Raw genomic sequence first — 13,035 nt, 5'->3', positions numbered from 1 at the left:
TACAGTATATACGGTAATGTACACAGATACACACACATCTTATACAGTATATACGGTAATAATGTACACAGAGACACACACATCTTATACAGTATTTACGCTAATAATCTACACAGATACACACACATCTCATACAGTATATATGGTAATAATGTACACAGACAGATGCACACACATCTCATACAGTATTTACGCTAATAATCTACACAGAGACACACACATCTCATACAGTATTTACGCTAATAATCTACACAGAGACACACACATCTTATACAGTATATACGGTAATAAGACACAGAGAGATACACACATCTTATACAGTATATACTGTAATAAGACACAGAGATAAACACACATCTCATACAGTAAATACAGTAATAATGTACACAGAGAGATACACACCTTATACAGTATATACGGTAATAAGACACAGAGAGATGCACACACATCTTATACAGTATATACGGTAATAAGACACAGAGATACACACATCTTATACAGTATATACTGTAATAAGACACAGAGAGATGCACACACATCTCATACAGTATATACGGTAATAATGTACACAGATACACACACATCTCATACAGTATATATGGTAATAATGTACACAGGGAGGTGCACACACATCTCATACAGTATATACGGTAATGTACACAGATACACACACATCTCATACAGTATATATGTTAATAATGTACACAGATACACACACATCTCATACAGTATATACGGTAATGTACACAGATACACACACATCTTATACAGTATATACGGTAATAATGTACACAGAGACACACACATCTTATACAGTATATACGGTAATAATGTACACAGATACACACACATCTCATACAGTAAATGCGGTAATAATGTACACAGACAGATGCACACATCTTATACAGTATATGCGGTAATAAGACACAGAGAGATACACACATCTTATACAGTATATACTGTAATAAGACACAGAGAGATGCACACACATCTCATACAGTATATACAGTAATAATCTACACAGAGACACACACATCTCATACAGTATATACGGTAATAATGTACACACATACACACACATCTCATACAGTAAATACGGTAATAACATACAGAGAAATGCACACACATCTCATACAGTGTATACTGTAATAAGACACAGAGATAAACACACATCTCATACAGTAAATACAGTAATAATGTACACAGAGAGATACACACCTTATACAGTATATACGGTAATAAGACACAGAGAGATGCACACACATCTTATACAGTATATACGGTAATAAGACACAGAGAGATACACACATCTTATACAGTATATACGGTAATAAGACACAGAGATACACACACACATTTGGCAGTGGCACACACACCCACTCTCCCTCTGCAGTCTTCAGAATCTGAGAGAATCAGTGATGAGTGTTGCTGAGGGAGCAGACGCAGCGCTAAGCGCTAACATGCTAATTGGCTCTGCCACCGAGACCCTCTATCCATCCGCTCTGCTCCAAATGCGCCAATGGCACACACACACACACACACAAACAAACAGACAGATGATTTGCCAACGGTGATATCATTAGTAGTGTGTGTGTGTGCGTGCGTGCGTGCAGTCATTCGCGCGTGTACGTGCGGTTGATTGGGACTGATGGTGTTGTAGGCATGCTGCTGTCATTTACATATCTAATGTGATCGTATGCTAATCCATAGGAAATAATTAAGATGTACGACGGAACACACTCGCATGACTGATCATCAGCCCTGTGCAATATTTCATGCGCACCAACACACAAACTTATGCACACTCACACACACACACACACACATACACACATAAAAGGCTGCATCTCATTAGTTCTTCCTCTCCTCTTGTCCTCTCCTCATGTCCTCTCCTCACCTCATTTCCCCTCCTCATCTCCTCTCCTTCATCTAGACTGGTATTGAAACACAGGTTTGGTGGAAGCAACATGACAGTGATAACTGAGGCTTTGCTTTCTTCTGTGACTGAAGTAGAGGAGACAAGGAGAGAGGAGATACAAGACCATTCATTTGCACTCTTCCTCTCAGCCTTAATAACCTCCTTCCCTCACCCCTGCCCTGACCCCTCAACCCTGACCTCTAGGTGGTGTATAAGAACAATGATGTACGGTTGGAGCTGTCTCGGCTGGCTAAGCAGGGAGATGCTAAGATGAAGGTAATATACACCATAGTTTCTTATTGGCTGGTCTTATTGGCTGGTCTCAAATCACACCCTAACCCTTAAGTAGTCCATTGCAACACAGCCCTATTACTCAGTTTTTCACTCTATTTTATTGTTTCAATTTAACGTGTGGCATTTTTAACATTTGATTTGGGGCCTGAAGAAAATAAGTAACATACTAAATAAAGAATAAATCATTGAGAGAAACCAACTAACTTAACAAACTTTCCCATCCATCAGGTGAGCGGTATAGTGGCGTTTAAGTGCGAGAGCGTGGCGACCCTCGATCCCGTGACCTTTGACACCCCAGAGTCGTTTGTGGCATTGAGCAAGTGGAGCGCCAAGAAGGCGGGGTCAATCTCCTTTGACTTTAGAACGACAGAACCCAACGGACTGATGCTCTTCAGCCACGGGAAACCACGGCAACAGCAACGCAAGGACCCCCGCACACCCCCCACCCTAAAGGTAAGGAGACACACGCTGACCAAGCACACATTGGATGTTTCTCAATATACGTACTACCGTGCTTCACACTCTCATGCGCCGAGTGCATTCTCCAAGGACGTTCTCTTGATTACGTTCTTATGAGGACGAGAGTGTGGAGAACACATAAAACCTTCCATTTGAGAAGGACTCCCCCTACTGTATTACCTCACGCTGCACCTCCCCATTTACTGAACCTTCTTCCAACCAGGACAATGACAACAATAGAGACCAAACAATATGTACACAAAGCAAACGTTTTACTTCATACCTATCAGCTATCTATATGTGAATCGTAATAATGTACCTAACCAGATAGTTTAACGGGCAAAAATGACCTAAAACAAATTTTATGCAAGGTAGATGTCAACTCTTTGTATGTAGCTAGCTAGCAACGAATATTAGTGGCTCTTTGGCTAACTAACTGCAGTAAGCTAGCCAGCTAGCCCTACTGACTTACTATGGGCTAGTGGATATTTATTACTGTATTAAGATCAAATATTGTAAATAGGCAGTGTGAGATATAAATAGGCAACATATGAGATATAAATAGGCAACATATGAGATATAAATAGGCAACATATGAGATATAAATAGGCAACGTGAGATATAAATAGGCAACATATGAGATATAAATAGGCAACATATGAGATATAAATAGGCAACATATGAGATATAAATAGGCAACATATGAGATATAAATTGGCAACATATGAGATATAAATAGGCAACGTGAGATATAAATAGGCAACATATGAGATATAAATAGGCAACATATGAGATATAAATAGGCAACATATGAGATATAAATAGGCAACGTGAGATATAAATAGGCAACATATGAGATATAAATAGGCAACATATGAGATATAAATAGGCAACGTATGAGATATAAATAGGCAACGTGAGATATAAATAGGCAACATATGAGATATAAATAGGCAACATATGAGATATAAATAGGCAACATATGAGATATAAATAGGCAACGTGAGATATAAATAGGTAACGTGAGATATAAATAGGCAACGTGAGATATAAATAGGCAACATATGAGATATAAATAGGCAACATATGAGATATAAATAGGCAACACATGAGATATAAATAGGCAACATATGAGATATAAATAGGCAACGTGAGATATAAATAGGCAACATATGAGATATAAATAGGCAACGTATGAGATATAAATAGGCAACATATGAGATATAAATAGGCAACACATGAGATATAAATAGGCAACATATGAGATATAAATAGGCAACGTGAGATATAAATAGGCAACGTATGAGATATAAATAGGCAACGTGAGATATAAATAGGCAACGTGAGATATAAATAGGCAACATATGAGATATAAATAGGCAACGTATGAGATATAAATAGGCAACGTATGAGATATAAATAGGCAACATGAGATATAAATAGGCAACATATGAGATATAAATAGGCAACATATGAGATATAAATAGGCAACATATGAGATATAAATAGGCAACATATGAGATATAAATAGGCAACATATGAGATATAAATAGGCAACATATGAGATATAAATAGGCAACGTGAGATATAAATAGGCAACGTGAGATATAAATAGGCAACATATGAGATATAAATAGGCAACGTGAGATATAAATAGGCAACATATGAGATATAAATAGGCAACATATGAGATATAAATAGGCAACATATGAGATATAAATAGGCAACATATGAGATATAAATAGGCAACGTGAGATATAAATAGGCAACATATGAGATATAAATAGGCAACATATGAGATATAAATAGGCAACACATGAGATATAAATAGGCAACATATGAGATATAAATAGGCAACGTGAGATATAAATAGGCAACATATGAGATATAAATAGGCAACGTATGAGATATAAATAGGCAACATATGAGATATAAATAGGCAACATATGAGATATAAATAGGCAACACATGAGATATAAATAGGCAACATATGAGATATAAATAGGCAACGTGAGATATAAATAGGCAACGTATGAGATATAAATAGGCAACGTGAGATATAAATAGGCAACGTGAGATATAAATAGGCAACATATGAGATATAAATAGGCAACGTATGAGATATAAATAGGCAACGTATGAGATATAAATAGGCAATGTGAGATATAAATAGGCAACATATGAGATATAAATAGGCAACGTATGAGATATAAATAGGCAATGTGAGATATAAATAGGCAACATATGAGATATAAATAGGCAACATATGAAATATAAATAGGCAACGTGAGATATAAATAGGCAACGTGAGATATAAATAGGCAACGTGAGATATAAATAGGCAACATATGAGATATAAATAGGCAACGTGAGATATAAATAGGCAACATATGAGATATAAATAGGCAACATATGAGATATAAATAGGCAACATATGAGATATAAATAGGCAACATATGAGATATAAATAGGCAACGTGAGATATAAATAGGCAACATATGAGATATAAATAGGCAACATATGAGATATAAATAGGCAACGTATGAGATATAAATAGGCAACGTATGAGATATAAATAGGCAATGTGAGATATAAATAGGCAACATATGAGATATAAATAGGCAACATATGAGATATAAATAGGCAACGTGAGATATAAATAGGCAACGTGAGATATAAATAGGCAACATATGAGATATAAATAGGCAACATATGAGATATAAATAGGCAACATATGAGATATAAATAGGCAACGTGAGATATAAATAGGCAACGTGAGATATAAATAGGCAACATATGAGATATAAATAGGCAACGTGAGATATAAATAGGCAACACATGAGATATAAATAGGCAACGTGAGATATAAATAGGCAACGTGAGATATAAATAGGCAACATATGAGATATAAATAGGCAACATATGAGATATAAATAGGCAACGTGAGATATAAATAGGCAACGTGAGATATAAATAGGCAACATATGAGATATAAATAGGCAACATATGAGATATAAATAGGCAACGTATGAGATATAAATAGGCAACGTATGAGATATAAATAGGCAATGTGAGATATAAATAGGCAACATATGAGATATAAATAGGCAACATATGAGATATAAATAGGCAACGTGAGATATAAATAGGCAACGTGAGATATAAATAGGCAACGTGAGATATAAATAGGCAACATATGAGATATAAATAGGCAACGTGAGATATAAATAGGCAACGTGAGATATAAATAGGCAACGTGAGATATAAATAGGCAACATATGAGATATAAATAGGCAACGTGAGATATAAATAGGCAACATATGAGATATAAATAGGCAACATATGAGATATAAATAGGCAACGTGAGATATAAATAGGCAACATATGAGATATAAATAGGCAACGTGAGATATAAATAGGCAACGTGAGATATCCACACTAGGCTACCCTGCCGCCCCGTTGAAGCTTGCATCGATGCATGATAGACCAATCAATCACAGATTTTGTTGTTGATGTTTATACTGGTGTTGGTGTTTATACTGTTGTTGATGTTTATACTGGTGTTGATGTTGATGTTTATACTGGTGTTGATGTTTATACTGTTGTTGGTGTTGGTATTTATACTGGTGTCGGTGTTGATGTTGATGTTTATACTGTTGTTGATGTTGATGTTGATACTGGTGTTGATGTTGATACTGGTGTTGATGTTGATGTTTATACTGGTGTTGGTGTTGATACTGGTGTTGGTGTTGATGTTTATACTGGTGTTGATGTTTATACTGGTGTTGATGTTTATACTGGTGTTGATGTTTATACTGGTGTTGGTGTTGATGTTGATACTGGTGTTGATGTCTTTACTGGTGTTGATGTTTATACTGGTGTTGATGTTTATACTGGTGTTGATGTTGATACTGGTGTTGGTGTTTATACTGGTGTCGGTGTTGATGTTTATACTGGTGTTGGTGTTTATGTTTATACTGGTGTTGATGTTGATACTGGTGTTGGTGTTTATACTGGTGTTGATGTTGATACTGGTGTCGGTGTTGATGTTTATACTGGTGTTGGTGTTGATACTGGTGTTGGTGTTGATGTTTATACTGGTGTTGATGTTTGTACTGGTGTTGATGTTTGTACTGGTGTTGATGTTTATACTGGTGTTGATGTTTATACTGGTGTTGATGTTGATACTGGTGTCGGTGTTGATGTTTATACTGGTGTTGATGTTTATACTGGTGTCGGTGTTGATGTTTATACTGGTGTTGGTGTTGATGTTTGTACTGGTGTTGGTGTTTGTACTGGTGTTGGTGTTTGTACTGGTGTTGGTGTTTATACTGGTGTTGATGTTTCTACTGGTGTTGATGTTGGTGTTTATACTGGTGTTGATGTTGGTGTTTATACTGGTGTTGGTGTTGATGTTTGTACTGGTGTTGGTGTTGATGTTTGTACTGGTGTCGGTGTTGATGTTTCTACTGGTGTCGGTGTTGATGTTTATACTGGTGTTGATGTTGATACTGGTGTCGGTGTTGATGTTGATACTGGTGTCGGTGTTGATGTTTATACTGGTGTTGGTGTTGATACTGGTGTTGGTGTTTGTACTGGTGTTGATGTTTATACTGGTGTTGATGTTTTTACTGGTGTTGATGTTTATACTGGTGTTGATGTTTGTACTGGTGTTGATGTTTATACTGGTGTTGATGTTGATACTGGTGTTGATGTTGATGTTGATACTGGTGTTGATGTTGATGTTGATACTGGTGTTGATACTGGTGTTGATGTTGATACTGGTGTTGATGTTGATGTTGATACTGGTGTTGATGTTGATGTTGATACTGGTGTCGGTGTTGATGTTGATACTGGTGTCGGTGTTGATGTTTATACTGGTGTTGATGTTGATGTTGATACTGATGTTGATGTTGATACTGGTGTTGATACTGGTGTTGATGTTGATGTTGATACTGGTGTTAATTTTGATGTTGATACTGGTGTTGATGTTGATGTTGATACTGGTGTCGGTGTTGATGTTGATACTGGTGTCGGTGTTGATGTTGATACTGGTGTTGATGTTGATACTGGTGTTGATGTTGATACTGGTGTTGATGTTGATGTTGATACTGGTGTTGATGTTGATGTTGATACTGGTGTTGATGTTGATACTGGTGTTGATGTTGATGTTGATACTGGTGTTGATGTTGATGTTGATACTGGTGTCGGTGTTGATGTTGATACTGGTGTCGGTGTTGATGTTTATACTGGTGTTGATGTTTATACTGATGTTGATGTTGATACTGATGTTGATGTTGATGTTTATACTGGTGTTGATGTTGATACTGGTGTCGGTGTTGATGTTGATACTGGTGTTGATGTTGATACTGGTGTTGATGTTTGTACTGGTGTTGGTGTTGATTTTTATACTGGTGTTGGTGTTTATACTGGTGTTGATGTTGATACTGGTGTTGATGTTTATACTGGTGTTGATGTTGATGTTTCCCACTAGGGAAACTCTGCTATCATTTCCTTGTAACTATCTACTGTTTGTTTATGCATTACTGTGAATTACTTAGTTAGTAAATAAGTGATTTAAGACAATTGATGTATGGATGACTCATAGTGAAGACTGGGTTCGTGCAGATAACCAACAATTTACAACATTAGGAATGAGACTAACGTGAGGTAAAGAAGAATTCATTAATCAGAAGACTAAGTGATCAGATATTAATATCTGAAAGTTATATTAGGAAAATTATAACTTTGTATTCTGAATATTTTCCTTGGTGCCCCAACTTCCTAGTTAATTACATTTACATGATTAAGTAGTTTAATCACGTAATAATAATTACAGAGAATTGTTGATAAAGATTCATCTTCAGTTTAATGATGCCAAAGACACGACACTGGTGTTGGTTTTGATGTTGTTGGTGTTTATGTTTATACTGGTGTTGGTGTTGATGTTTATACTGTTGTTGGTGTTGATACCGGTGTTGATGTTTATACTGGTGTTGGTGTTGATGTTTATACTGGTGTTGATGTTGATGTTTATACTGTTGTTGGTGTTGATACTGGTGTTGATGTTTATACTGGTGTTGGTGTTGATGTTTATACTGGTGTTGATGTTTATACTGGTGTTGATGTTTATACTGGTGTTGATGTTTATACTGGTGTTGGGGTTTATGTTTATACTATTGTTGGTGTTGATGTTGATACTGGTGTTGGTGTTTATACTGTTGTTGATGTTTATACTGGTGTTGATGTTGATACTGTTGTTGATGTTTATACTGGTGTTGATGTTTATACTGGTGTTGATGTCTATACTGGTGTTGATGTCTATACTGGTGTTGATGTTTATACTGTTGTTGGTGTTTATACTGGTGTTGGTGTTTTATGTTTATACTGGTGTTGATGTTGGTGTTTATACTGGTGTTGATGTTGATACTGATGTTGATGTTGGTGTTTATACTGGTGTCGGTGTTGATGTTGATACTGGTGTTGATGTTGATGTTGATACTGATGTGTCGGTGTTGATGTTGATACTGGTGTCGGTGCTGATGTTGATACTGGTGTTGATGTTGATGTTGATACTGGTGTCGGTGCTGATACTGGTGTCGGTGTTGATACTGGTATCGGTGTTGATACTGGTGTCGGTGTTGATACTGGTGTCGGTGCTGATGTTTATACTGGTGTTGGTGTTGATGTTGATACTGGTGTTGATGTTGATACTGGTGTTGGTGTTGATGTTTATACTGGTGTTGATGTTGATACTGGTGTTGATGTTGATACTGGTGTTGGTGTTGATGTTTATACTGGTGTTGGTGTTGATGTTTATACTGGTGTCGGTGCTGATGTTTATACTGGTGTTGATGTTGATACTGTTGTTGGTGTTGATGTTGATACTGGTGTTGATGTTGATACTGTTGTTGGTGTTGATGTTTATACTGGTGTTGATGTTTATACTGGTGTCGGTGCTGATGTTTATACTGGTGTTGATGTTGATACTGGTGTTGATGTTTATACTGGTGTTGATGTTGATGTTTCCCACTAGGGAAACTCTGCTATCATTTCCTTGTAACTATCTACTGTTTGTTTATGCATTACTGTGAATTACTTAGTTAGTAAATAAGTGATTTAAGACAATTGATGTATGGATGACTCATAGTGAAGACTGGGTTCGTGCAGATAACCAACAATTTACAACATTAGGAATGAGACTAACGTGAGGTAAAGAAGAATTCATTAATCAGAAGACTAAGTGATCAGATATTAATATCTGAAAGTTATATTAGGAAAATTATAACTTTGTATTCTGAATATTTTCCTTGGTGCCCCAACTTCCTAGTTAATTACATTTACATGATTAAGTAGTTTAATCACGTAATAATAATTACAGAGAATTGTTGATAAAGATTCATCTTCAGTTTAATGATGCCAAAGACACGACACTGGTGTTGGTTTTGATGTTGTTGGTGTTTATGTTTATACTGGTGTTGGTGTTGATGTTTATACTGTTGTTGGTGTTGATACGGTGTTGATGTTTATACTGGTGTTGGTGTTGATGTTTATACTGGTGTTGATGTTTATACTGGTGTTGATGTTTATACTGGTGTTGATGTTTATACTGGTGTTGATGTTTATACTGGTGTTGGGGTTTATGTTTATACTGTTGTTGGTGTTGATGTTGATACTGGTGTTGGTGTTTATACTGTTGTTGATGTTTATACTGGTGTTGATGTTGATACTGTTGTTGATGTTTATACTGGTGTTGATGTTTATACTGGTGTTGATGTCTATACTGGTGTTGATGTCTATACTGGTGTTGATGTTTATACTGTTGTTGGTGTTTATACTGGTGTTGGTGTTTTATGTTTATACTGGTGTTGATGTTGGTGTTTATACTGGTGTTGATGTTGATACTGATGTTGATGTTGGTGTTTATACTGGTGTCGGTGTTGATGTTGATACTGGTGTTGATGTTGATGTTGATACTGGTGTCGGTGTTGATGTTGATACTGGTGTCGGTGCTGATGTTGATACTGGTGTTGATGTTGATGTTGATACTGGTGTCGGTGCTGATACTGGTGTCGGTGTTGATACTGGTATCGGTGTTGATACTGGTGTCGGTGTTGATACTGGTGTCGGTGCTGATGTTTATACTGGTGTTGGTGTTGATGTTGATACTGGTGTTGATGTTGATACTGGTGTTGGTGTTGATGTTTATACTGGTGTTGATGTTGATACTGGTGTTGATGTTGATACTGGTGTTGGTGTTGATGTTTATACTGGTGTTGGTGTTGATGTTTATACTGGTGTCGGTGCTGATGTTTATACTGGTGTTGATGTTGATACTGTTGTTGGTGTTGATGTTGATACTGGTGTTGATGTTGATACTGTTGTTGGTGTTGATGTTTATACTGGTGTTGATGTTTATACTGGTGTCGGTGCTGATGTTTATACTGGTGTTGATGTTTATACTGGTGTTGATGTTGATACTGTTGTTGGTGTTGATGTTGATACTGGTGTTGATGTTGATACTGGTGTTGATGTTGATACTGTTGTTGGTGTTGATGTTGATACTGGTGTCGGTGTTGATACTGGTGTCGGTGTTTATACTGGTGTTGGTGTTGATGTTTATACTGGTGTTGATGTTGATACTGGTGTCGGTGTTGATACTGGTGTCGGTGCTGATGTTCATATTGTGCTGTTTTTTCTATTGTTGCCGTTTCTGTTGCAGGTGGATTTCTTTGCCATCGAGATGCTGGATGGTCACCTGTATCTTCTGTTGGACATGGGCTCAGGAACCACCAAGACCAAGGCCATCGACAGGAAAGTCAACGATGGCGAGTGGTACCACGTCGACTTCCAGAGGGACGGGCGCTCAGGTGTCTGATTTTATTTCCCCTTTAACCGATTAACAGCCATTCTTATTTATAATGACGGCCTGGCAAGTGGTCAGTGGGAAAGGTAACTTAACCTTTACATTAACATTTGAGCCATTTAGCAGACTCATTCTGAGCGACTTACGGTCAGTGTCAGAGCACCCTAATCATTGATCCCTCTTAACCCTAACCTTGTATGTGTGTGTGTGTGTGTGTGTGTGTGTGTAGGTACTATCTCAGTGAACTCACAGCGTACAGCGTACACCGCTCCAGGGGACAGTGAGATTCTAGACCTGGATGATATCCTGTACCTGGGAGGATTACCGGAGGACCGCCAAGGACTCATCTTTCCTACTGAGGTGTGTGTGTGCATTTGTTTATGTGCGTGTGTGTGTGTGTGGACGTGTTTAACTATTCTGTTGGGGACCCGAAGTCCTTACGAGAATAGTAAACAAACAACAATTTGACCAACTGGGGACATTTTGTTAGTCCCCACAACGTCAAATGCTATTTCTAGGGGGTTTAGGGTTTAGGGTTTAGTCTAGAAATAGGTTAAGGGTTAGGATTAGGAGCTAGGGTTAGTCTTAGGGTTAGGAGCTAGGGTTATGTTTAGGATTAGGGTTAGTTTTTTGGGTTAAGGTCAGTGTGTGTGTGTGTGTGTGTGTGTGTGTGTGTGTGTGTGTATGTGTATGTGTATGTGTATGTGTATGTATGTGTGTGTGTGTGTGTGTGTGTGTGTGTGTGTAACCTGTCTCTCCTTTTCCCTGTAGGTGTGGACAGCGTTGTTGAACTATGGATATGTGGGCTGTGTGAGAGACCTGTTTGTGGACGGTCAGAGTAAGGACATCCGTCGTCTGGCTGAGGCTCAGAGGGCTGTAGGGGTGAAACCGTCCTGCTCCAGAGAGCCCCCTAAACAGTGTCTGTCCAACCCCTGCCAACACAGCGCCACCTGCAGGTAACGCAGCTACTTACTCAAGTCAGGTCTACTGTACAGTACGGGACTATGTAGATGTGTGCTTGACTGTTTCTAAAGGACTCCCTGCACTTTGAACTAAGTTCTAGACTGAGAGAAGACTATTAGGCATATTTAAAGAATGTTTTTCATGTCAATAAAGCACCTTGAATTGACCCTTCGCTAAGCCCGCCCCAGAATTTTGGACAACCAATCTCAGTGCTTCGGTGGACAACTGTCGCTAACCAAGCTCGAGTCCAACGCCTAGAACAAGCTCTCGTTTTAAACCATAGATAGACCGTATGTTTCAAACGCATGAAAGCCAATGAGGGCAATGGAAAAAAACTGATTGATTCCTGAAATGCTGTAGATTGAGTATTTTTCAAATCCGAAATTATAATTTTGTTGCATTGTTTGCGATCTGGTTAGTTAGCTCTCATTGCATGACCAGCATTGAAAATGTTGCTAACACTAGCTAGCTAGCCAGTTGTTATAAGTTGTTTTCTCCAAATGTATGTTAGCTAGGTTAGTTAGCTATACTATGA

The 13,035-nt window shown here is 37.6% G+C and overlaps 1 protein-coding gene across 2 annotated transcripts in view; it reads left to right on the top strand.

Moving 5' to 3' along the window:
• The window catches only part of LOC115106344 (neurexin-1a-like), an 84,419-nt gene that overhangs the window by 32,227 nt on the left and 39,157 nt on the right, over window positions 1-13,035 (top strand). For both annotated transcript variants that reach the window (XM_029628974.2, XM_065007899.1), the window contains 5 exons: window positions 2,123-2,194; window positions 2,441-2,665; window positions 11,394-11,541; window positions 11,767-11,897; window positions 12,309-12,493. In XM_029628974.2, the coding sequence (XP_029484834.1) occupies window positions 2,123-2,194; window positions 2,441-2,665; window positions 11,394-11,541; window positions 11,767-11,897; window positions 12,309-12,493 (761 nt within the window). The remainder of the gene's footprint in view (window positions 1-2,122; window positions 2,195-2,440; window positions 2,666-11,393; window positions 11,542-11,766; window positions 11,898-12,308; window positions 12,494-13,035) is intronic.

The sequence above is a fragment of the Oncorhynchus nerka genome, linkage group LG23 (genome assembly GCF_034236695.1).
Source record: "Oncorhynchus nerka isolate Pitt River linkage group LG23, Oner_Uvic_2.0, whole genome shotgun sequence".
NCBI classification, from domain to species: domain Eukaryota; kingdom Metazoa; phylum Chordata; class Actinopteri; order Salmoniformes; family Salmonidae; genus Oncorhynchus; species Oncorhynchus nerka.
The sequence above is the reverse complement of the archived record's forward strand: the minus strand, read 5'-3'. Positions and strand labels throughout refer to the sequence as shown.